The 24960-nt window shown below is 40.8% G+C and overlaps 1 protein-coding gene across 1 annotated transcript in view; it reads left to right on the top strand.

The window, feature by feature from the left end:
* The window catches only part of CHCHD6 (coiled-coil-helix-coiled-coil-helix domain containing 6), a 108992-nt gene that overhangs the window by 16531 nt on the left and 67501 nt on the right, over window positions 1–24960 (top strand). The window contains 2 exon segments of the mRNA XM_071439655.1: window positions 15171–15191; window positions 20508–20591. Coding sequence (XP_071295756.1) covers window positions 15171–15191; window positions 20508–20591 — 105 coding nt within the window.

The raw sequence follows: 24960 nt of genomic DNA, 5'->3' as shown, positions 1-24960 counted from the left end.
AGTTTTTGGAGTTCATTGCTTCCTACGGAAATTGTACAATCACAAAATGGTTTGGACTGGAAAGGACCCTAAGATTATCTAATTCCAGCTGTCCTGCCATGGACAGGGATTTCATTCTCTAGATCAGGTTGCTCAGGGCTCCATCCAACCTGGCCTTGAACATTGCCAAGGGTGAGGCATCCACAGCTTCTCTGGCACAACCTGTTGCAGTGCTTCATCACCCTTTGAGTAATGAATTTCTCCCTAACATCTACTCTAAACCTGCACTCTTTCAATTTAAAAACATTGCCCCTTGTTTGTCATCATTTGGAGTTGTGAGGCCACTGTGTACTGACATAATTTACAAACTGCTTCTGACTTTTATTTTCTGACCATGCCTGGGGTTCTCTTTCCTGCTTAATGTACAGATCTAGAACTTGTGACATTGCTGTGTGTTCAGGCTGCAGAGGGGAGGACGAGGTTGTTGTGAAGACAGAGCAGGTTTTCACACAAATGGTGTGGTATGTTCTCAGCCACCTCTGATTGCTCTTTGTTCTTCAGCTCTCCAGTTGGTTTTTAGTAGTTTTTCTTGAGGGGGTGGATACGAACTGTTGAGAGCAAGTTTGGTTTTGGAAGTTGTGGAAGAGAGTGGTAGATGCTGTCCTAATGACATCTTATGTTTGCTATTGCTGCCTCCATTCCTCAAATCCTCTTTAGGATTTCCTGATTTGACCTACACCCTGGTCTTCTAATGAGATACTCACCAAAACCTGCTCTGTAAAATTTCCTATTACATCTGTGTCTTTTTGGCTCTGACTGTCTGCAATTAGACTGTGTAGACTGGGAAGGCCAGTAGTGAAGAAACATGGAGTTTCTCTCAGCAGAAGTTTGAAATGTATCTGCAGTGCTTTTGTAAAGGTAGTATTTCAGGTCAATCTTCACTGATATGGTAAGTTTCTGACTGATTTAAATAATTTGGAGCTTAAAAACATAAAGATGATCTAGCTGGCCTTGGCTGAAATGAATTATTGCTTTTAGTACAGAATCTTCTTTTGAGAGAGAAGCTGGTGGTTGACTGGAATTCCTGCAGATTCTTAGGCAGGAGATTTGTATCTTTTCATCTGTTTTCAAGAAGGAGAAACAAGTCATAAAAACCACTTAAAGGTTCAGTTAAGATTTATTCAGCCTGCATAACTGCCTCCCATAATAACTTTAATATGCATCATCCTGAAACTCCTAATTGGCCCTGGTGTTGGCAGGGCTTTCAGACCCAGAAGAATCTCCACTGTTCAGCATCTTTTAGGAAGGAATGTAGCCAGAGAAGCACAAAAGATGAAATGGCTGCCTTATAAATTCTGACTGACCTTGAGAGTCCTTGTTCTAACAAGCAGGAGGATGTTGTTGAAGCCATCTAGATGAGCCCAGTGATGGGAGTTGTGTGTAAGTGGGCAGTTGGTGAGGCAAGAGGAGAGGATGGGGAAAGGCCTCATGGGTTTGGTGGGAGGAGGTGGTTTCACTGTGGGCCATGTACCTGCTTATCCTATTGTTTCTGTTGTTGGTTGCAGTCTTGTCTGTACTGATGCTGATTAATTTTTCTTTTCCTCATGGGTGCTTGTGGGGTTGGGCTGTGGTTTGAACTAACCCATTTTGTCAGAGCTGGTTTATTTTCTTAGGAAATTACCCCAGTCAGTTGTTCCTCTCTGCTTAGTGACTACCTGATCTCTGTGTGGGTGCTCATCAATTAGATCAGAGCCTGACTGACTGAGAAGGTTGAAATTTTCCTTGGCTTCTCCTCTGCTCTTCTTTTACCTGGGTGGAGTTGGAAGCCTGCCAGGCTGTGCTGGGGTTGTGTGGTTTCTGTGAATCATGGAAGACAGTCATTCTTGCTCTCCTGGGCTGTCAGTTGGACACCTTTTGCAGACCCTAAATTCACTTTAAAACAAAGCATTTGGCTTAGTTTATTTAATTCCATTAAGTAATTTCACTGCTAATGCATAATTATCTACAGCAGTGACACTCATCTATGCTTTAATTATCACAAAGCTGCACAACTCCCCCTCCCCCCCTGCCTGGAAGTTGTCACTTGTGCAGGGTGGTTTTGCAGAGATAAGTGTGTAATACATGGCAGTGCTTTGGGTCTCACAATACTCAGACAGTTGCTGATTGCTAAATGTAGGCAATAGAAGAGGCAAGGATTTTGGTCTCAGTCTTCTATTAGTGGTTTTTATCTGTGTGGAGTGAGAGACGTTGGGGAGGAAAAAGCTTATCAAAACTTCATAATACTGGCTTGAAGATAAAGATGTGAGCAAGTGCTGATTGGAGACATTAAGTTTACAGGAATTGGGGAAATTTGGAAGCGTAAGTATTTGTTTTCTTTTGAAGATGTGCAAGAAATGAAGCATAAGTGATCCTGGGCAGCAGCCCACAAACCCTCTTTGTGTTTAAAGAAGAGTCTTTGTCTTTATCTTTTTTTTTCTCCCCCCTCCATGCTTTGTTACTGACTCTTTTTGGTAAACACCCTCTCAGAGTGCAGAAGAGCCCAGTAAAAGTTACTGATTCAGCCAGTCATTATGAGGAAACAGAGATTTAGGGTATTTACTCCTGAACTGGGAGAAGATGCATGCTTGAGTGAAATACCTGCTGTTTCTTAGCACCACACACTTGGTTGTCGAGGAGTGATTTTGTTAAAGGAGGGGACAAGGTCAGCCTGATCTGAGTAGAGGTTATGTGGGCAATATGATACTTGTGTCATTGAAAGGCAAAGGTCTGTTTGGGAATAAAGTGATCTATAAAAGATTTCTAAACCCTTGCAAAATGAAGGCAGAAAAAGCCAGAGGGGGCTCATAATTGTACTTCTCTAGTTTCACAAAACTGAGGACTGGGTTGGAGACACCTCATTTAACTTGCAATGATGCGCTGAGGTTTGTGGATGAAGAACACCTGGAGCCTGTGTCAAAGAGAGAGCAAATCTTGAGAGGGACCTGATAGAAATGAGGATGGTGTGAGAAAGCATAACCTGTGTATTATCTTATAATAGATGGAAAAGAGGCCATTTGTTGGTGTTATCTGCTGGCAGAGATGTTCTGCCAACTACCTTTGTTTGGAACTCTGGCCAAGACGTGCAGTGTGTAATTGTGCTCCAACTTCTATACTGACTGAATTCTTAGGATTTAAATTACATTTTTTCACGTACAAAAGCACTGAATTTTTTTCCTTTGTATTGTTAAGGTGAAGGCAATTTTTGGTTGCTGACTGTCAGGAATGAGGACTATAGAGCTTGTGTTACAACATGCATTCTCAATCTCTGCTGCAGCTGGCTGGCAGCAGTGGCACCTGTTTGAGCAAGATTCCTTTGGCCTAGAAGTATGTTATGTATTTTCTTTGGCCCAAGGACATAGTGTTAAGTATGTCACTAGAAGACCTTGCAGCTTGCTAAGCTCTAAATCTTACCATCAATCTCATACTTGTTTTCTGTGGTACTCACAACTATAGTGGTTTATGTACTTCCCAGATAAGAAGACTGGCATAATATGGTGGTCAGTTTGGCTTTCTTCCTCTCAGGAAAAACTGTACTTCCTAAAGAGGTTATATACTCACCCTACAGTAGTTTAGTCTTGGACCTTTCGTTCTGGCAACTTGAACACGGTTGACGGTTTCCAAATGTCTCTTCTCTAAATGCTGTTGGTTGAAATACTATTCATATCAGGCAACAGGTGAAATAGAACATAGAAAGAATTTAAAGTGACAGAACTGATACCCAGAACAGTTGTTGGGTTTTTGTTTTTGTGTGCAACTTGCCTGAAAACCTTCCCATAGGAGCACAGAAGTAAATACTGACTTGGTGGCTTTTCTGACTCGTCTGATAAGATCCACTTGCCAGGTTTGATGTTTCCATCATCTGCCTGTGTTATCTGATACTCTGGAGCTGTGCTCTCACCTTTGTAATTCACTTTCCAAGTAAGACTGGGATTGAGATGTCACTCTTTAAAAATAGACATTTAGTTAATGCAAAGATACAGAGGAAAACAGGGAAGAGAACTTCATAATGTAGGTGTTGGAGTTCCATTGCCTTACTCTTGGCTGACAAGAGTGAGATGCAATGTGGAAAATCTTTCCTTATCCACATGGCAAGGGAGATTGGTTGGTCATTGTAAGGGGACTACTGCAGAAAAGGGTGGGAGACTTATCCCAATGGGGCAGGCATGGGAGAAAAAATAGGACCAAACCCTATTTGTTATTATAAGGTATTTGCTATACCTATTTGCTAACCCTATTTGCTATTATAAGCCTGGGATTGGAGTAAGAGGGAGAAGAGCACTTCCTGGCTTTGTGCGCACGTGATGCTTTTGCCTCCCGTGTGTTTGTTGGCAGGTGTGGAGAGAAAAGATCCCAGCCTGGCAAGTCAGCCACCAGTGTGGCTGATGATTAATTGCCCTTTTTAAATTGCAATTATGTCAGTCTCAGAACCTGTGAATATTAATTCTGGATTTGCTGCTTGAAAAAGTGAGCGCTGATGAGACGGGTCCATTTTACTGATGTCTCAAAAGAGGGATCTGCAGCCACTGGTTATTACTGAAAAGAAGGGGTGCTGTGACTCTTAGCTTTGCTTTGTGTCCGTCTTGCATCTTCTTTTCCAGTGTTTCTGTTCCCTTCTTCAGAATCCTCTCAGTGCTTACACTGGATTTTCCACACTGACAGTAAAAGGTGGCAGGCTGACACCCAGAGTGAATTAATCACTGCAAGCAATGTGAGTTACCTGCTTTGGTGGATGGCTTTCCACCATTCCTGCTGCTTTCTGAATTCCTTAGAGACTTCAGAATGAAATAGGGATTGCTTTTTTACTGTTCCATCTCTTTCCCTTCATCTCAAATGAGTGTAACTCTTCATTCCATTATACTTGGATCTTTTGAGATAATTTTCTGATTGTGCCCTGTTGGAAGGATATTAACAGGCAAGCATCAGTACACCATGGCTGTTTGCTTTTGGTAATCGGCTTGAATACATGGATGATGAAAATCTTGGTTTCTTCTGTGGTTTGGGTCTCTCTTATCAGTCCTGATCCTGTCTAGTATTTTCTGCATGAATCAGGACAAATTGTTGCACCTTGCTTGTGCTTTAGTTTTCTTGGAATAGTAGTTATCTCAAAAAATCTTGTCATGTGTTGATTTTCACTGAGATCTTTGAAGGTGAATAGCATGGTATGTCTTTAGTAAATAAAAATAAAGCCCCTCAGAAACCTCTGGTGGTTTTTTATGTGTTTTGTTTTTAAAGATTCCATTTGAAGCTCTTCCAAGCTTTCAGTTATTAGTGACTTTAAATACCTAGTTATCTCATTGTTTGCTTGTGGGGCTGGTATATGCTGAGTTATCAAAATAACAAACAATTTGTAAGAAACAGAATTAGACGGTGGAAGTTGCACAAGTTATCTTCCCTGTTTGTTCTTCTTTTAATTCTACATTTTGTGTGGTTTTTATAAGATGATTGTTTCCTGAAAATTTTTCAGAATAGGAGGTATTAAAGATCTGAAAGTGTTGGGCATATGAATGTCAACTAATTACTTTAGTTGGTGACTGTCTGTCCTACTGAATTAAAGGCACTATGTGATAACCCCTTCAAATGCAAGGGATGTGATTTGCAGGCAGCAGGAGGGTTCTTGTAGTTGTGTCAGACTTCCAGTGAAAGGCTAGAGGGGAATTAGGCGCAGCAGAGAACAGAAAAAAGTATTTTCAGTTTTTGCTTGCTGTGGTCCTTTCCTAGAAGGCCTCTAGCAGGCAGTTAAGTATACTTTGGTCAAGACTTTTTTACCAGCCTGGGTCAGCATCAAGAGCTGACCTAAGACAGCAGGTTCAGTGTATCATTCTGGCTTTTCTGTTTTCCCCATTTTTCAGTTTTTATAATTGAATGGTAAATTGCTTGTTTTCCTATAACCCTTTTATTTTGGAAGGCTCCAAGCAGTCTTGTATGGCTACTGTTGTCCTTTGAGGTGAAAATGAAACATTTTGTTTTATGGAACAAGGCTGTCTAATAGTGCTTTAACAACCAAGTTAGCTTTTTGTCACTAGTTCTTGTGGGTGGTTTTTTATCCTTCTCCTTGCTCTTTCCCTGGTGCACTTTGTCTTTACCCTGGTGCAGTAGCTGCTCTGTCCAGTGCTTAGTTGATGGCATGTGAGCATGGTTGTCACAGGAGGAAGTGGTCATTTTCATGACTGCTCTGAAGAGGTATCAGAACTGCCAGTGCCTCTGGCTTCCCAAATTGCCATTTATTGGCAGGGAGTCTGCACTTAGAAACCTGTTGGCAAAATGCAGAGTTTTCAGTAGTGTCTGGCTGATACAGAAGTTTCCATTGCATTGTAGGACTAGAAAAATCAAAACCTTCAGCCTCCATTTCTATTTGGGTATTGTCTGTTTTCCCCAAAAATGCTTTGAAAGCTTTGTTTTGTTATCAGAAACTGAGCTTTAGTTTCATGTTGCTTGTCCTTAGGATAATATTCCCTAGCTAAATGGGAAATCTGAACATTGATTTTAATTAATTGAGGGACTTTTGAAATATATATTTTTTGTTCTTGAATTGTTTCAGTAGGATTTGTTTCTGCAGGACTGTAGCAGCACACATGGCAAACCCTCCCTAAAAGACACTGCCAAGACACTCCCTGTTTTAGGTGGCACCCGACAGACAAGTCCATAGCCTGCTGCTCAGTGCTGTGAGGTGTGTACACTCCTCCTGTTGACACAAGGTGCAAATATCAACTCTTCATCAAGAAATGCCAAGGAAAAGTCATGTTTAAAGACTATGCAGTATTAGAGGTGATTTCTGTCTTTAACAACATGTCTAATTATCCCTCACAGGGGAATGGTATGATACTCCAGTAATTAATATTAAAAAAGAGTTTAAAGTATCAGGTCAGCAACTAGAGATTTGTATTCAGAAAGTTGAGGTGTTTTGGAACAGAATATGCTGATCATCACCATTGTGTCAGTACTTTTGATTTTTGGGGACTGAGAATGGAAGCTAAAACCTGCGATGGCTCTTTGTCCTGTTGTAAGAAAGGAAGATTTGGCTGTAACTCCTAATGTGACTTGAGAGAAAAACTAATGTTGTGGAAAGCTTGGAAGGAGAAGGGAGTCTGCCTTTGTGGGTTGGTACCCTATTTGGTGTGTGCCTGTTTCTTCCCCAGCACCATGTTAGTAGACCTTGTCCTTTTTACTTGGCAATTTCAGTGCTTTGAGCTTAAGGTAGGCTTTTCTTCCTTGGGGGCTGTGGTCTGAAAAGGATCCTGCATTTACAACTTGAGCTCTGTGACCAGTGTGAGGAGGAAGGTGGGGATGGAGGAAGGTCACTTCATCTGCTGCCTGTCTCATTTCTGTCAATGTAAAGAGCTTTACAGAGACAAGTAATATTTTGCAATTGAGTTTCTCTTTTAAAGACACTCTGATGCTAATGTTGATTTAATAAGGTTCTCTCGTTCTCTCTCCTTGCTTAATTTGAAACGTCTAATTTTGTGCTTCACAGTTCTGAACACAGCATTAGTGCGGGAAGAGGAGCCGGAGGCAGGAGGAGCACAGTGCCACACCAGAAGTTGCCAGGGGAGATTGATTCAATAGAGTGAAAAGGTGCAAAAGGTTATATGTCCACAGTTCAGAGCAACGTGATGGTGGTACTAATGAGAAGAAGAGCTTGATCCTTTAAAATGTTTTAAGATCTCTGTGGGTGTATAACAAACATGAAATGGAAAAGGGAGCATTAGAGTGTTGGTTTCTTTGAGTGGATTTTTCTTTTGATTTTATATGTATGTAATATATAATATATGACAGGCAGGAAGGAAAATATTCTGAGATAAATAGACATTTTAAGGTTTTTATTTTAAAGGTTGTTTTGTTAAGAGTGGCATTTATTTTCAGAAATGTTGAGAGGTTATGAGAGATTGTGAATTTGATCTGGCTAATTTATTTTGGCTGAACTTGAACGTGTGTTTTTCCTGCTAGAATTTTATGCTTGTGGAAGAAGCTATTGACATGGACATTTAATACCTTTGTCCTGGGGATAAATGCAAACTCCCCAAAACCACAGTGCCAAAAGATTATCTAAAATATTGTACAAATAATAGTGGTAGTGAAAGCTTATTCTTTGCCCCCTGCTTTGTTAGTGTGCCTTTCCTCTTCCTCATAGGAAACCACTCCTATGCAATGGAGTTAAAGCCTAATTTGCCTCTTGCTTGAGTTGGATGACAGTTCTTCACTCAACTGAGCGGACAGAGTAAAAGGAGTACAAGATGTGTTCAGCTTAGTTTTATGATAAGCTGCCAACATGCTTCTTTGAAAACCTCATTAAATTGCAATTAAAAATTTTGAAGGAAAAAAAAATAGGCCATTTCAGTCAGTACTTGATAGATGAGTTTTTGGTTTTCAGTGCTGGCCAGGGGCATGAGCTGCTTCTTGCAACTGGAGCTCAGTGGAAGCTTTGGTGAAGTCTGACCACAGAATCACCAAAAAACAGCTGCCAGCACTGGAAACTGTGAGTGATGATTCTCTGCCTGGGTTTCTTTTATGCCCTTGGACAGAGAGAAGTGTCTGCTTCCTGATTAAAGCTATGTGTAAGACCCCTACCTCCCTTTCTTCTCACATTGTTTCTGGTGATAGGACCTGCTTTTACCAATTTCTTCTGCTGAATTTGATAGCTACCACTGGATTCTGCAGAGTTATCTCAAACATTTGGCTAGGGAGTGCACTTGACCATGCAGGCCTGCATGAGGAATAAAGCTTTAGGCCCAAATGTTAGTATAGATTCTATAAGAAGCCTGAACTGGCCTTTGAGGGTTTCTATTCTGCTGACTTTCAGTGCCTATAGTGACTGGACTCCAGGAATATTTATCAGATCACTTGCCTGTCTGGTTATTTCCAGTCTATTGCACTGGCCAACTTATTTGATCAATAAATCAATCAATCAACAGGTTCTTAAAATTACTTTCATTGACTTTAGAGGTGTAACATACAGAAGGAGTCTACAGAAAATAAATTATTGTATGTGTCCCAACTATAATTACAGAGCAAACAGAGTGGAGATATGTTTCTAACTAGTATGTACTACAATAAATACAGCAATCTGTCTTAAGGTTCTGTGATACTATGTTGTATTGACTCTTTAAATTTGCAAACTCATAGAACATGAATCTTGGCTCTCTCAGGTCATCTGACTGCTATATTTAGAGCATACCCTATTTTAAAGCTAAATTTCAAGCTTCTTGCTTTTGATTAAAAGGTCCAGAAATAAATATTTTTCCGGTTCCTTAGCATGTGACATAATTTTTGAGCTTTAGGAACTTTGCTGTCAGCAAAATGTTTTCTTTTCTTAAGGAAAATTTCTCAGAATGCTTAACTCTTCCTGCTCCACCTTCTTCTTGACAATAGCAACACCTGGTTCATGATCCTTGTTGACAGACTTCCAGGTACTGCTCCTTCAAAGAAAGAGAAAATGCTCTCCTCCTGAATTTTACAAGCCATCTGCCTTAAGCAAGAGTGTGTTGCATTGCCCAGTAAATGGTCATTGAATCAGCTTTGAATTCTTGTAGTTCTTAGAAACATTAAGCACTTGCACAATGGGGAAACTTCTCTTTGCAAATTGTCCTATCAAATGGAAGTCAGAATTTTGCTGGCAGTGACATAGATTTGTGAGTTGATCTTGACACAATCATGCCCTGGAGATTGCAACATGAAAATAAAGAATGCAGTTTTACAATAGCCTCAAATCCTTGTTGTTGCTGAATCTACACTCTTCTTTTTGCAGATGATTTCATTATGATATACTTGGACTTCATTAAAAGATGCAACCATGCAGCATTTTCTCTTATCACAGCCTTGAGAGGAGCCAGTGTGTGTGTATTTGAGAGCCAGTGTATTCTCTTCCTAAAACACACAGTGGGTTGCAAGTGCTTTGGAAGCAAGGATCAGAGTCTCTAGTGGACATTTTGTCTGTAGCTCAAAACCACAACTTAATTGGCAGCCTTTTCATAACACTGTGGCTTAGGAAGTAGGGCAATGCTGCAGGTGAAGATGGAGGTGCCTTTGCAGAATTGGTTGTTGGGAAATTTAGTGCTGACTGCCTGTGTGTCTTAAGTGATTGGAGAAATAAGGGAGGTTGAGATCAAGTTCCTCACTTCTGTGCTTTTAATTTCCTGGGTAGTATCTGATTATTCTTTCCATGTGTTTTTACTTCTTAGGTAACACCTTACTACAAGTGTGATTATATATGTGGACTATCCCAGACCATTTATTTTGAGTCCCCTATGCTTTATGTGGTCCTTCCAAGGCATTGTAATCCACATGATTTATACTAAATGTTAATTACTGTATGTCTTTCCCACACACACCTTGGCAAGTTGGTAGCTTGGAATCTGCCCCCAGAATGATAGTGACCCTGTAAGGCTGTGTAAAGTGTGCTTTGTGTATGTCTGGGATGAAGGAGCAGGGAAAAGAGGAAAATTTACAAGGCTGTCAAAGGGATAAAAACAAGCTGTGTTTTTTGAAAGTGCACCTGATTGTCCACCTGCTGAAGAATTCATAGACAGACAGAGGATGCATGACTGTGGCTGAAAGCTTTCAAGAATTTTCTTAACAAAACATGTAATTACAACAGTCTCTCTGTATTAAAAAGCAGCCCCAAAGTCAACTGCTTTTCTTTTAAATGGTAAAGTATTTGCAATAATAACTTTGAAATTAAAAAAAAAAAAGTTTCTAATCTGGTGGCAGGAAATTTGTATTCATTTTACTGTGCTGGCCTGTATCTATTGGTTGGTGCCTACACGTATCTGTTTTTTTCAGGGGCAGGTAAAAATTGTGTGTGGTGTCTGAGAGCAAATGTGGTAAGGGAATTCCATCTGAACACACAGGATTCATAAATTTTACTGCTTGGAGGCACTTGGGTTGATTATGAATGCCATCTTGATTTTTTCCAAAGCACTGGTGGTGTGTGAGGTACTATGTTTGACTCCAAAGTTAATATATTTGGTATTTAGGAATCTGGCAGGAGAGAGCTCTGTCCCCCTATGCAGGCACAGCAGTGAGATTGGGAGGTAGGCATGCATAACTGTTATTTTCCCCCGTCTGTCCTATCCCTAGAAAGCCATATGCCACCCTTAGGCTAGTGTAATGGGAGTCTGCATTAATGATTATGAGCTAGAAATAATCCAAGAAGAGTTGAGTGGCCTTTGTTTCTTGCTTTACAAGAAATACCTCATTGACTCAGTCTGAAATATATGCTGGGATCAAAAGTCATAATTAATACAAAGTTTCATGACGCCTTTTCTTGAAGTTTTGGTTGTTGGTTTGTTTTTTTGTCCTAAATTGGTCAGGGACTTGGAGATTCTTAAGTCTAATGGGCAGAGTAGGAATTTAAGCAAGAAGATAAAAATTTAGAGCAAGTTGTTGACTTGCCTACTGTCAAAAATAAGCATCTTGAGCATACATCTCTAGAAAACCTATGCTCTGCAAGATTTCTAAAACCATTGAATGCCTTGTCTTTTGGCAGCCTGCAAAATGAAAACTGTATGTGTGCATGTATAGAAATGGTGATGGGTAAAGGAGAATGTGGAAATGGGCTGGAGTATTAAAGCAAGCAATGAAAGCAGATGGTTTTCTTTGGATTTTATAAAATAGGTTTCTCTTAATTTTGTTTTAAATGAAAACCATGAAACGTCACCATTGCAAACGTATTTGTAGCTGTGCCATAAGCATTAGGATGCAGTTGTCCCTGAATCATAAAAGGGCCAAGGTTTTTTGGCTGCTTCCCATCTTCATGTTTATAGAATTGTGTATGGTCTGTATGCATTAGAGTTGAGCAATTTCATCGCAGCCTTTCCTCAAAATTGATTGCTGTTCAGTGACTCTTCCTTCTCCATTGTCAGTTGGTTATATCTCAGACTCTCATTACATTTAATATTCATACTGCTTCAATTTTTCACTAAACTGAAAAGAGTTGAAGAATCTGGAGTGGATACTGAATGTCTAGATATATTCTTCAAATACTTGAATTCCTATCATTCTGGACCATGATAAATTTAGAGCTGGATTACTGCTTTAGGAAGAAGTGACTGTTTGCTCATTCAGTGATGAAGTCTGGTCATCAAGATGTTGGAATATGTGCTGCAGAGTTCTTCAGATACTGACATGAATGTAAAAGTTGTTGCCAACAGCTGCCTTGGGTTTTGGGCACCTGCTGCCTCTCATTTCTTGCATCTCCCACTCTATCTTCCGCTCCTGAAGCTGGCAGTGCCCCTAAAAATACTCTCTGTTGAGTTCTTAAGTAGGAGATCTTTACCAAGCTGGTAGTCTGGATTTCTGAGTCATTGGTCACACTGCAGTGCAATCTGTTCTGTGACAGTTCTTGACTGTGGCAAGGAAATGGACCTCAGGGGGAAGCTGGTTCCAGTCAGGTAACAAAGGCATTGTCCTTCCAAAGGCTGCTGCCCTGTGCTGATCCTTCCTCCCTCCCTGCCAATCACAGAGCTGTGTTTTGATTGCTCACTGCCATTTTTGCATTTCCCCAGAGAGTGACAGATTTGAGTGGTGTGCATGATGAGTAAGGCTGATGTAGTGTAGTGAGTCTGGGAAAAATAGCTGGGAATTGCCCTTAGGAGTGAAATACGATTTTGGTGCTGTTTTCTTGATGCCATTGGAAGTTGGACTGTTGATGTGAATGTGGGAATAATCAATGCTCAGATGTGGAATTTGCAGAAGCACAGATGTATTACTCCTGTAGTTCCCATGTCCAGCCAGAGTCTTCTCCAAGTGTCTGTATGAATCCCTTGGACAGAGGCTGCTGGTTTGGCCTGAGGTCCTGTTTCAGTAACCTTTTGTTTCTGATACAGTTAGGAGGAATGTCTTGACTGGGTTTTGACCCCAAACAATTAAGTCCAGTATTTATTCTGGTTCCTGTGGTTGCTGTCCAGTGAGTTATCTGGAAGAGGAAAACAAAACCTTTTCAACAGAAGAGTTCAGGAGTATTGACCAAGGGTGTTGAAAGATGACTTGTATCCCAGGGCTGGAATTATAAAACTTGTAAGCTGCCATCTGGGAGCTGGAAGTGAAGCTCGCTTAGGGAGCAAGGAAACCAGATATTGCTCATTTCTTAAATGGATTGCTTAAAGTTCAGAAAGATTAATGGATAAGCTGTGTCTATTGTTACCAAGGCTGGTAAATGCAGGTCTGCAAAGACATCTTGGCACAGGCTTAGAAGTTAGCAAAACTTAAACCAGTAGCCCTCTTGAGTTTTCCTTTTTATATTGTTTTATTAGTGTATTTTATTTAGTCAGGGTTGGTTTTTTTTCCAATGCAGCAGTTTGTACTACTACACATTCTAATTTTCCTGTTTCCATTCAGTGGAGTGTATCTATTCCTATTCTTGGAGTAATAATTTTTCCTTCTCCTGAAGGCTGACAGAGTATTGGCAGCACTGCAGAAGAGATGCTCTGTGATTAGTAACAGTGTTATATTCTCTAAAACCCTGATTCTGCTGCTGTGCATAGAATCTTATGGGGCACATATTGGTGGTAGGGCTGTTCCTTCTCCTTGCTCTCGTTTCTCAGCCCCTGTCCAGTGTCACTGAGTTAGTACCTTTTGTTTATTTTGTCATGTGAGTGTTTGTCCACCAGCAATGTATGTCATTTCATGGCTCAGGCACCCAGGGATGACAGATGTACATCCAGTAAAGAGTTAGTGGTGTGCATGACCTACCTGCTGAAATAATAGTAGGCACCATGAAGAGTGCTGTGTTCCTCCTGTCCATCTGCTGAGGATGGACAGACCTGTAATTGCTAAAATGTAAAAATGAAATTAAACTCATCTGTCCTGACTGTAAAAATCATCAGGAAGAAAAATGTTACTCAAACCAGGCTTTTGTCAGGATTGGTCAGTGATTCCCAGTAAGCACCTGTTGTGTATTGGTTTGTTTGGCCAAGGACTTGATGCTGCTATATCAAACCTGTCTGCAGAAAGGGGGATTGGCTTCCCTCAGCTGAAATGTAGATGTTCAATTCCAACCCTCTAAGCTGGTGCAAAGGATGAGGATGGACGACACACATATCTGATAACACATCATCCCTCAGTTACATGAAGTAGTGTCTGTGTGCCATTAAAATGATGACAGATCCCATAAAAACATTACCCTCCACTGTCTGCTCCCTCTGGCAGTGAACTATGACCAAGAGGAAAGTTCCTTGTGCCCTGCCAACTCCCCTCAAATAAATAATCATAATGAAAAAGGGCCAGCCATTCTGAAGTTTCTGCTTAGCCAATGTGCTGCTGATTGAAGGTAGCCCTCAGAGGCAGGGAAGGCTTGCAGCCCTTGACAGCAAATGAGAGCTGTGCCTGCCTCATAAATGCCTTGGGTTCAAAAGGAGGGGTTATGGGTATGAAATGTTTATCATCTTGTACTTGCTTTGCTGCTGCTGGCTTACTGTGTAAGTAAAAAGTAGTAGCAAGTAAAGAAGAGGCAATACTGCAGCCTGTTTTATCTGCTTGTCTGCACACTTAAATAGGCTTGTGGGCAAAAGAAAAGGAGCAGGTGGAGGCAGCTTGGCTTTGACAGAGGTTTGGACTCTGCACTCAAGAGGTTTTCAGTTGCCTATGAAGGGGAATCTGGTTGGGAACCTGATCAGACAACTGGCTTTCTGTTAGGAATCACTCTGAAATTGTCCATGGCAGAAGATGACTTGCTATGTAGGTCAGCTTGTGCATTCAGAAATGTCCTTTAAAAGATTACTTGTTCTTGGCATGTAATTGGAAGCAGCACAGTTGTTGATCACCTCCTTTTGAGTCTGCCCATCACTGGCACATTCACTGGTGCATGTTGTGTATCAGCACCTCTAACACATGCAGCACCCTGCATGGCTCCTGGGACTGGCTGCTTCCCACCTTCCTTGGCTTAGTTCCCACCCTAAATGGGGGTCCTGCAGCAGGCTGTGGGGGTTTGCTCTGGTTTTGGTTTAGGGGGTGCATGTGCTTTTGTTTTGCTTTAACAGCACAGTTCCCAACAGGGGACAGCACTGCATTGCTTAAGATGCTTGTCATTTTAAAGGAACTTTTCTAAACTTGTCATCTTAAAAGCTATAGTGCACAGCAGCAGGCAGCTCCAAAAATCACTGATTACTCTTTTTCTTCTCTTTCCCTTCCTTTCTATCTTGTGCTGTCTTTATTCCAAGCCTGTGGATTTGGATGCCTGGGTAAGCTCTCTTTTTTGTCTGGATCTTGCTTATTCCAAGTGTCATGTTGTTACTGTGCATGTACAGATTGTTATTGCTGAGCACAGATGCAGGATTTTATTTTCTGTCATTACATTTTAAAAGGTGTTCAGCTAGAAAATTGCATATTATTTCCTCCATAAAGATTTTCACTGGTTCCTTTTGTGTAGCTTACAGCTGCTGAAACCAAACTTGATCTGGTGATGTGTATTGTTGGCTAAGAGAGTAGCAGAAACAGGAGGAAATGAAGGTTATACCAGTATTGCTTTTTAAGGCCATGAGTTGCATCTGGTTTCTGAAATAGAGCCTGGTCACCTGCCTTCAATAGAATGAAAGGTAGGACAAAAAGCCAGTGATTTTGTAGGCCCTGTGTCTGGAATAGTGATTGCAGACAGCTCCACAGTAATGGTGGTATTTCTGCTGATGCCAGTGGAGGTTAAGTCAAGGCTCCCCCATGGCTACTTGCTTGGTACAAGCCTCCCTGTAAAGTTCTGCTATTCAGTCTTGGGTATGAAGTACACAAATTGCCTCTTACTATTTCAGTGTTGCCCTTTCAGCTCTGCCATTCCCTTTAGACTTGGCCAGGAACATGCCAGCTAGCTAATTTTGGAGTTAGCTCTGTTCCTCAGTGAATTTCTGTCAATTCCTTCTTCTCATCTTGGAGTCCTTAATAGCATTTGTTTTTCTCCCCTGCCACCTGGACTGCTACCAGGACTGGAAGAGACTTGGGAAAGCATGAGGTATTAGAATTTGCAGTTGTGAAGTGTGGCAAGCTGAGGTGCCCAGCCAAAACATCTCTGCTGTGCTGCTGCAGAGATGTAACTGTACCTTTGGGGGAAGCTGATAGCTCCTCTCAGCAAGGACAGAATGATGTAGAAACTAGGCATTTGATAGACTTGAGATCCTTTGCTTTATCCTTGTAGCTTATTTCCCTGTGTTGCTTCTGACTGATTATCTAGGCATCATCTTGCTAGTTTGTCTGTGAGTGGTGGAAGTGCTTTGCCAAGAAGATAAATATTTTTGCAGTAATCTTGCCAAGTGCTGTGACTTGCTTTTAGGAAGTATTCATAGGCTGAGGTTTGGACCTTTCCTTCTAGCTTGAATTGCCCTTTGTAGAGAAAGAGTTTTTGGGTTTTCTGTTCTCCAGAAGAGTCTTCCCAAATCCCAGAAGCCAAACAGTAATGAGGAGAGAGACAGCTCAGTGGTAGCTGTCAGCTGTGGGCTGTGCTAACACTGCATTTTATTCCCAGGTGCCACGTTCCTTACTATCATCTGACCCTGCCAATAAGCCTTTTTTTTTTTTCCCAAACAGATTTCTGCCCTAGTTTTCATTTTTAACAAGGTGATGAGGTGGGACTGTGATTAAAAATAATAAAAGTGTAGTGATATTTTGGGGTGCAACAAAGCCAAAGCTAGTCTGGGAATGGTTATAGCTAGAGTGAAGCCCAGCTCTAGATCAGTTGCACAGTCTGATGTGTGGTATGTTGGTGTCAGCTCAGGACATGGCTAAAACCATGTCTGGTTTTGTTCATAGAGAATGAACCGATAATATTTCATTACTTCAATTAGGAGCTTGTAAAATATTTCTTTTGGCCTGTCTGTCAGCTAGCAGGCCAGTGCTTGAATCCTTTAGTTGAGCCAGTATATAATGTATAGCTTTAGAAATGTGCTTGCACTGTTTGTTTCTAAATGGGTTACTTGATAAAGGGAGAGAAAGAGTCAGAGAATCACATAACTCTGCCCTGGCTCTTTGTCACTGTTCAAGGCAGCACTGAGATAACCTGAAAAACCTTGGGCTGCAGAAAAAATGGGAAGATAAAGCAGAGGAAAAATTTGAAAGAGCACCAACCAGTCCATGGATCCATGCCCATGGAAGCTGTAGAAGCATGTTAGTAGTATGCCTTTGCTGTCCTTTTGTAAGAATATAATCCTTGTAAATTCTGGCACCATCACAGGGGATTCTTGAGCATTTCTTGAATGCATCTTATATCTAGCTTTTGGACAGAAGGCAACGGCCAATTGCCTACATATTCTTTTAGAAATACATCCCCTTTTCTAAGTTTTGGGTTCATTTCTGTGTTTTATAGCTGAGTATGTCCTTTCTTCCCTCTCTTTTGGATCTGTGTTCCTACTTCTTGGACATCACACTATTTGTTCTACACATCCTAGATGTCATGTCTGGGCTTTGGTCACCTCTTGCACAATATGTTCAAGCTCCAGTGTAGTTGTGCAGCTTGGAAGTGAAATGCAGCTTTCTGATATCTGATTTTCAAATCAGTGTGTTATCATGCATGTTTTCTCTTCTCCTTCCTTTTAGTTCTAAAGGCCTTTTTTCAGAAAGTCTATTGATGCTTTGTTTGGCACTTGCAATCTCAATCCCCTGTGAAATTGTAATCATAGCAGCCAGTTCTGTCTGGGACATCACAGGCTTCTAACTTCAGGTAGGGAATAAGCAGCAGGACTAGGGGAACTCTTAATAAATATCCTATATTCATTCAAAATGTCCCTAGTTGCCTAACCCAGTTTGGAACAGTGAATATTTCAGATGACACATGCTCTACTATACTGTTTGTACTTCAAACATCATCATAAATTGTACTAAAGTTTTTAGTAATAACAGCTGGGGATAGAGGGAAACAGAAAGCAACTTTGAAGCAGATCTGTCACAAATAGAGTGTTTCTCTGCATACTTCAATGCACTGAAACAGCAGCAGATCTTGAAAACAAGCAAGGCATTGAAAATATGTTTGTGTTGCAAGTACAAGGTTTCTCTGTAACCCCTAGTTCATCATTCATTATGGGTGATAAGTGGGACAATGGGGGATAATGTGGGAGAAATTACTTTGAGGGAGTACTGTGAGGTTACAGTCTGCAGTTAGGAGATCCAGTTTTGGTTCTTTGACCTCAGTTTTACAAGACCCTGGGGAAGTGACTAACAGAATGCCTGTGTGCTGCAGGGTGCATGGTTGTAGAGGCATTATTCACTGCCATTATTCAAGGCCAGCTTGGCAGTGCATGGGTTGTCATTGTGCAGAGCAGCACCTCTAACATGTCTGCATCTCAGCACCCTACTTGAGAGATCAGGTGTTTGGTTTGTGTTCCCTTCCAGAGGGGTTGTAAGGATATATGTGCTGGATTTCTTGGTGCATGAGTCTGGCAAACTCACAAGTTGGAAAGTTGAGTGAGTGTGTGGGTTTGGGATCCATGTATTGCCAGAAACAGAATAAAGCCTCTTGAGCACTGGTATTGTTACATTTATTGATTTTGTACTTCCAGAATATCCACTATCCCAGGAGACTAGCACAAATACATAATTATTTAGATTAAACAGAAACTTTCTTGAGTTTATAAGAATTTATTATTTGACTCTCTTTTGTTTCTTTTTTCCATCCATCATATGATGCAGCTTCCATCTGAGTCATGCAGAGGGGTCAGTACTGTCTTACTCTTCTTTCTCTTCCTTACTTATTTTCCTCTTAAGGAAATACAGCCACTTGTGGAGTAATCTGATTTTATGGGTGTTATGCAGAAAACCTGCAGGAGAATTGGGATCTTTTGGCCATCCACCAGACCACCCCGCCTTCTTACATCTGTTTCATTTTATTTGAAATTGCTTCGTTCTTTACTGTGTAGAAGATTGGCTCAGAGGAACAGCTATGGTTCTCTTACCAGAAAATGGTTCTAGTTCTGGTGCTTACAAAGTGCCCATTGGTGCCCCTGTTGTTGCTGTGATCTCTTTTGTCAGGCTGCATGTGTGGGGCAGCTCATTCTCATCCCTCTCCCCATCCTGTTCCAGCAGGTGGGAAGTAGTATAGCAGCTATAGGTTAAAGCACAGCCAGAGATTTTGCTTTTAATCAAGTGCCTTTGAGACAGAGAAGATTAGTTATGAGTTTCTACTGCTTGTGCCTTATCCTGGCCCCGTTTTCTGGGATAGCAAACATGGAAACCAAAATACTGCTTTAAAAACAAACAAAGAAACCCGCATCACCACCACACCCCTACAATCTTCCTATTTCATATAATCCTTTTCTTGCTTGCTTATCAACCACCCTCACTGCCTAGATGAAAATCTCTTCTAAGCCCTATTATACCACTGTATTTCCATCAGCAGGGGAGCAGAAAGAAGGACATGCACAGCAACTTGCTTTCAGATGTAATTTTTCTCGTTAGCAATGGCTTTTGGCCGTAAAATGACAGGTCTGAGCCCACGGGGATATTTCTGTCCCAGCTGTTTAATCATGTTGGACCAGCATTTTCTGTGGTTGTGCCATCATTAGAAGTTAAGAGAATGTTGCTGGGATGCTGTGGCCTGGCAGGGCTTGTGTCCATGTTAAGCAGGCTAATCATTCTGGTTTTGAAAGGTCTTCTGCCTGCTCTTAACTTCCGTGGCCCCAGAGATTTTGAGGTGGGATGGGGGATGTAGAACAACTGTCATTTTTTCTTGCTGTTGTTGCTTGTTATTTTTAAACTTGAAAAGTTTGATTCAGTTCCATCAATGTTGTGTTTTCTTAATGCTAGTTCAGTTTAGGAGTGGGAATATAATTAAGTGATGCTGGCTGTAAGGAGCTAGAAGGCTACAGCTGTTGCTGTGCCCACACAGACTTTTTTAATTGAGCACTGTTTAGCTGATGAGTACCAGATTTACTGTTTTGATAGTGCCATGCTTATAATTTGTGAGATAGAAGAGAAATTCTTTGACAGCCATCTTCCCTCTTGCAGCACCAGCCAGAGGAACTCTGAGGGTACTGATGGGGAATGCACAGAGAGCATGTGGAGAGGGTACTTAATTATCTGGATAGTCCTATGTATGTCTGTTGTAGGGCAGTATTTAATCCTTAGAAGCTTTTGGACACTCCAAGGGGCAAGGGTTTATAAAGAGGAGGATTTAGGGGATTTGGTTGATTTTTTTTTTTTTTTTTAAGGTAAGGGGAAGAACATTTGAGTAATGACTGTCATGATTCATGGAAAAACAGACATGGATAAGATGGAGTTCTGAAAAAGGGAATGGGAAAATGTCACCTTTCTATTATTATATGTTTTCATTTAATAAGAAGTAAAACCAAGGGTTTGAGTTTGAGTAGGATGCTAATAACATTTCAAAGGTTGGGGGATAGCTCAAAACAAGCTGCAATTCTTAAGGTATGTACTTCCACTGAGGGAGATCCCGTGCATGAGTCCTGAGCCAGAGATCTTTTTTTTTAAGTCCCTTTTAGTCTGTATCTCATGTGCTTTCCTTGTACTACATTGTTTGTTATTAATTTCTTCTTCTCCTGCTGCTGTTTTGTTGTCCTTGCCAGGCTGTGGGGCTGCAAGGCTGGGAGGCAGACCTGAAGCGACAAGAGGCCTTCTACCAAGAGCAGTTGGCCCGCATTGAGAAGAAGGTAAGGCTGAGTTGTCTTCATTTCTGGCCCCTGCAGGGGTAGGACATGGATCTGTGTGGATCCAAAAGATACAGAACCAAAATGTGTTGTGCTGCAACCTGGAGCTGTCAGCTGACAGGATCTTATCTGCCCCCCAACCCTTATGTAAGGGATGAAAAAGCTGTACAAATCTTTTGAGCAATTTGTGTTTGAATGATAAAGGTTTTTTTAACTGGATGATTTTTAAAAAGGATTTCTGGTAGTTCAAACTCTATTATCTTTTTTACCATGGGATTTAGGTGAAAGCTAAATTGAAAAAAAACAAACAAGTGCCCTGGTTTTTATTCCTTTTGTTAAAAATCCTTTCCTTAATAAAAAAAAAAATCAACCACCACAACATAAATTTTGCTGTAAATATGAATTAAAGTTGTATTAACAATTTTTCTCTGGGGAGCCAAACAGTTCAAAGAGTGGTGCTGCAGTACACTGCCTGCTTCTTGCTGGATAAGCCTTTGAAATAAACATGATTTAAAGAGACACTGTCAAGCATCTTTTAAGCCTGAAATGACCTTTGAAAATCCATTTAGGGATTTGAATCTCTCCCCTAAACGTGGGATTTGCTTCTCTGTTTAATTGTTTACCATGATGAGTTTTTAAAAATTGATGCCATAAAAATAGGAGCAGCCATGCTGTTCCTTATGAACTAATGTGTTCTTCACTTCCTGGCAAAATGAAATAATGTTATAAGTAGTCTTTATTTTTTAATAAATGTGGAGAATAATCTTCTCCAATTTGAAGCAATTAGACCTCCTGACAGGGAGTTGCATACATTTGACTTGTAGTTGTGTTATGTGACTAAAAAGAAGTGCAAACAATGAAAAGAGTGGGTTGTAAAGAGACTGAGAAATCAATCAGTTTTACTACCAATATGTAGCAGGATGGTGAGTATGGAACATGGGAAAATTGTAGATTATAGAAACGGTGGGGAGCTGTTGGCATATCTATTCCTCTTTTCATTCCCTCCTACTGTATGACTGTCCATGCTGCATTTTTGAGCCATCAATGGTAAAACATGCCTGTGAGCAAATTCACACGACACAATTTTGCAACACTTTAATCCGTACAATTCATTAAAAATAAACTATTAAAACTACCACTCAGTGTTGCATTTGTATTTTAAATTCTATTTCTAGATAATGGGGATTGTTCAGTGAAATTGCAAACAATCTAGCAGCTATCGTTCTAATTATCACAGTTGTCCATATGTTCGTACGCAAAGGGAATTTTTGCAATTTCTTGATCCCATGCTGTTTGCTTCTATTATGTTCTTCTCTCCAGATCTGGTTTCGTGAAGCGGAAATTACAGGGGAAACCTGTGAGCCTGTCCTTTATGGACAGTGGAGTGGGGAGAAGTCTGTGTCCAGGCTTCATTGTCCTCTTTTTGAAATCTTTTGTTGTCATTTGTGTTTTCAAGTCCACGTCCCTTGCTACAGGGACACCTTTATAAACAACCTGATGGGTATTTTAGTGTGGGATCTTCTTGGGGGAGTGGGGTGAGCTGCCCATAGTCCTATTCAAACTGCAGAGCTACAGAGAAACTATCTTCTAGTTGTTATGTGTACAAAAGCAAATGGATAAAAAGAACAGGTTTTCTTTCCTTTCTTGAAACACTGGGTAGTTTCTGACCCTTAAAGACTAGCATTTTGCTGGTAATAAAATAGAAGAATGCCTCCAACCGTTAGTCTGGATTGGAGTGGGAGGTGGTGGGGGCTAGAAGGGAAAGGAGAGAAATGTACTTGAAACAGTGTAATAAAGCTTAATTGTATTAGTTTTGAAAAAGGTTTTTGATCTTCTCTGAGGATAATTTTATTCCTATAATGGTTGGAAAGATGGAAAATGCAGCACAGAACAATCTTTTTTATTAGCTGTTGCTTTTATATAATTCTGCTTTTATTTGTTGAATACACGCAGACCTTGACATTTATTTATATATTTTTTCCTTCCGCTGTGCTAAAGCTTTCCAACACAGGCTTAGATATATTTTTATATATCTGTGTATGTGTATGTCAATATTAGAAAAAAGCTCTCAGTAAGGGGATGGTGGGAGAGAGCTCTGAAATAGAATTTTGCTTTCTCTGCTGTTTTAAAAGGGAATGGTGACTTGAAGTGTGGTCACTGGTAGTTCAGAGGTGTTTGACTGGGAGTGAATGAATATGGCTCAGTGTGGAGTTAGCAAGCTGAAATTTCTCCTTCTAAGAATCAGGCTATCAGGAATTCCCCTCTCTTCTCCCCTCCTGTGCCCAGGTTGGTTTTGTCCCCACTTCTGCATGATAACAGGATTCAGCAGGAGACTTAAAGATTTGTTTTTGAAGCACGTTTTGAACTATTGATGTTAAAAACTCAGTACCTTCCCAGTAGGGTGCTAGGAGTAATTGTGTTACATACTCCTTACAACATAAGAGCTGCTCAGTGAATCAAACACAGAGACTATCCTGTTTCCTCTGACAGTGGTCAGTTTGTAAAGGCTTTGAAGGAAGAAGAAAAAAAAAACATCACCAAAACAAAGTGACAAAGAAAACTTTTGGAGAGCAGTTTTGAGAAGAGTCTTCCTAAATGTTGTCAGTTGGAGGCAGACACTTGCCCGGCTGCACAAGAGTTTATTTTCATTCAGTACTTTTATTCACTGAAAGTTGATTTAGTGCCATTGTTCTTCTGTGCATCTCAGGCATTTTTCCTGTAGCCCTGTTTAGCTCTGTGCCTCCAACATCATGTGGCAGTGTGTGCCACAGGTTAACTTATATACTCTATAAATTCTCTGTTATCAGTTTCAAATATTTTTTTTGCATTTAATATCCTTCTTATGTGAAAGAGATAAAAGAAATTCTCCTCATTATTCATTATCTGCAGACTTCTTTTCCCTCTTTTACCTTTCCATTAAACTGTGCAGTCCTTACCTTTTCAGCCTCTGCTTGTGTGAATGATTTTTTCCAGGTTTCTCATTCTACTTGTTTGTCTTTTGGCTCTTTCCCCCTAGCAGCTCTGTCTTTGAGATGTATTGACCAGAATTGAACTCAGTAGTTCCCTTGAATGCAGCAGATTGTGTGAATACATTATCCTTTTATTTGGTAATCTTAGAAAGAGTACTGTAATCTACTGGACAGAGCACAGAATTGGAAGGAAAAACCTGCTCATTTTCTAATAGCCGTTTCTCTTTTGGGAGTTGGAAACAATTATTTAGTCCATCTATCTCAGTTATTCCATCTATATGATGGAATAGCTTATAATGGGAGGGCAAAGTGTTGTGAAACAGTAAAGCTATAAAAATGCTAAAAAGGCTTTGCCTTTAGTTTTGCATGAGGTGAACTATAGGTGTACCTTATTTCAAACAGATCTTGAGAAACTCAGTTTCTCCAGAGAGTCTTATTAAAATTTTCACAGGAAAAGGCATGTATGAAAAAATGATTGCAGTATTTCAGCTCTTGGGGTTTTCCCTGCATCTTCTACTAAAGCAGTGGAAGAAATGAGACAGTGCAGCAGTTCTGTGCCACAGTGAGGATCCATCTAGTTCAGTGTGCTGCTCCTGCCTGTGACTGAATGTCCAGGGATAACTGTAAGAACCGAATTGATGGGAAAAGAGACTGTGGAGTCTCCTTCACTGGAGACAGTCAGGGAGCATCTGGACACAATCCTGTGCCATGTGCTCTGGGATGACCCTGCTTGAACAGGGAGGTGTGGGACCAGGTAGCCCACTGTGGTCCCTTCCGACCTCACCCGTTCTGTGATCAAAGCAAGGTTATGGGGTATTTGTCCCAAATGCTTTGACCATCCTGGCCATTCATTTTTGGAACTTCTCCTCACGTGTTTAATCCTCAGAGGGCTGTGAACCAGGACTGTGTGCACAGCGCTCGGTATGCGGGGGGACCGGGAGCGTGTGTGGCAGCTGTGTCAGAATCACTGTTTGGTTCTCTGTTTCTTTGTAGTGCCTGACACTTGATTTGCACTTCTGACTTGTGTTGAGCAAATGCCACACACTGCTGCTACTGGCAGCATTCCTCTGTTTTGAGTGCAGACTTGAATATATACAGTGGGTGTACTGGGATTAAGGCAATGCTGGGATTAGTTGCTGGGAATATTCTTCCCACTGCACCCTTCCTTGTCAGTTTGTCAGGGGTTGTGTGTGTGGGAAGAGGTGGTGGGGCTTTGTTCTGCCTGCAGTGTGGTGCATGCCTCTTAGAGATTATTTTAATCAAATTTTATTGAACAAATTCCTTGCAGAGGATCATTACACTGGTAAAACCCTTCATCTTCCTCACTTTAACTCTGATAGTGTGTTGTAGTTGTGTGTTTCTGTCTCTTGGGTCACATGTATGTTTATGTTTTGGGGTGCTGA

Source organism: Agelaius tricolor, unplaced genomic scaffold (assembly GCF_023055355.1).
Source record: "Agelaius tricolor isolate 1412-34295 unplaced genomic scaffold, bAgeTri1.0.p SCAF_14, whole genome shotgun sequence".
In the NCBI taxonomy this organism is placed as follows: domain Eukaryota; kingdom Metazoa; phylum Chordata; class Aves; order Passeriformes; family Icteridae; genus Agelaius; species Agelaius tricolor.
The sequence above is the reverse complement of the archived record's forward strand: the minus strand, read 5'-3'. Positions and strand labels throughout refer to the sequence as shown.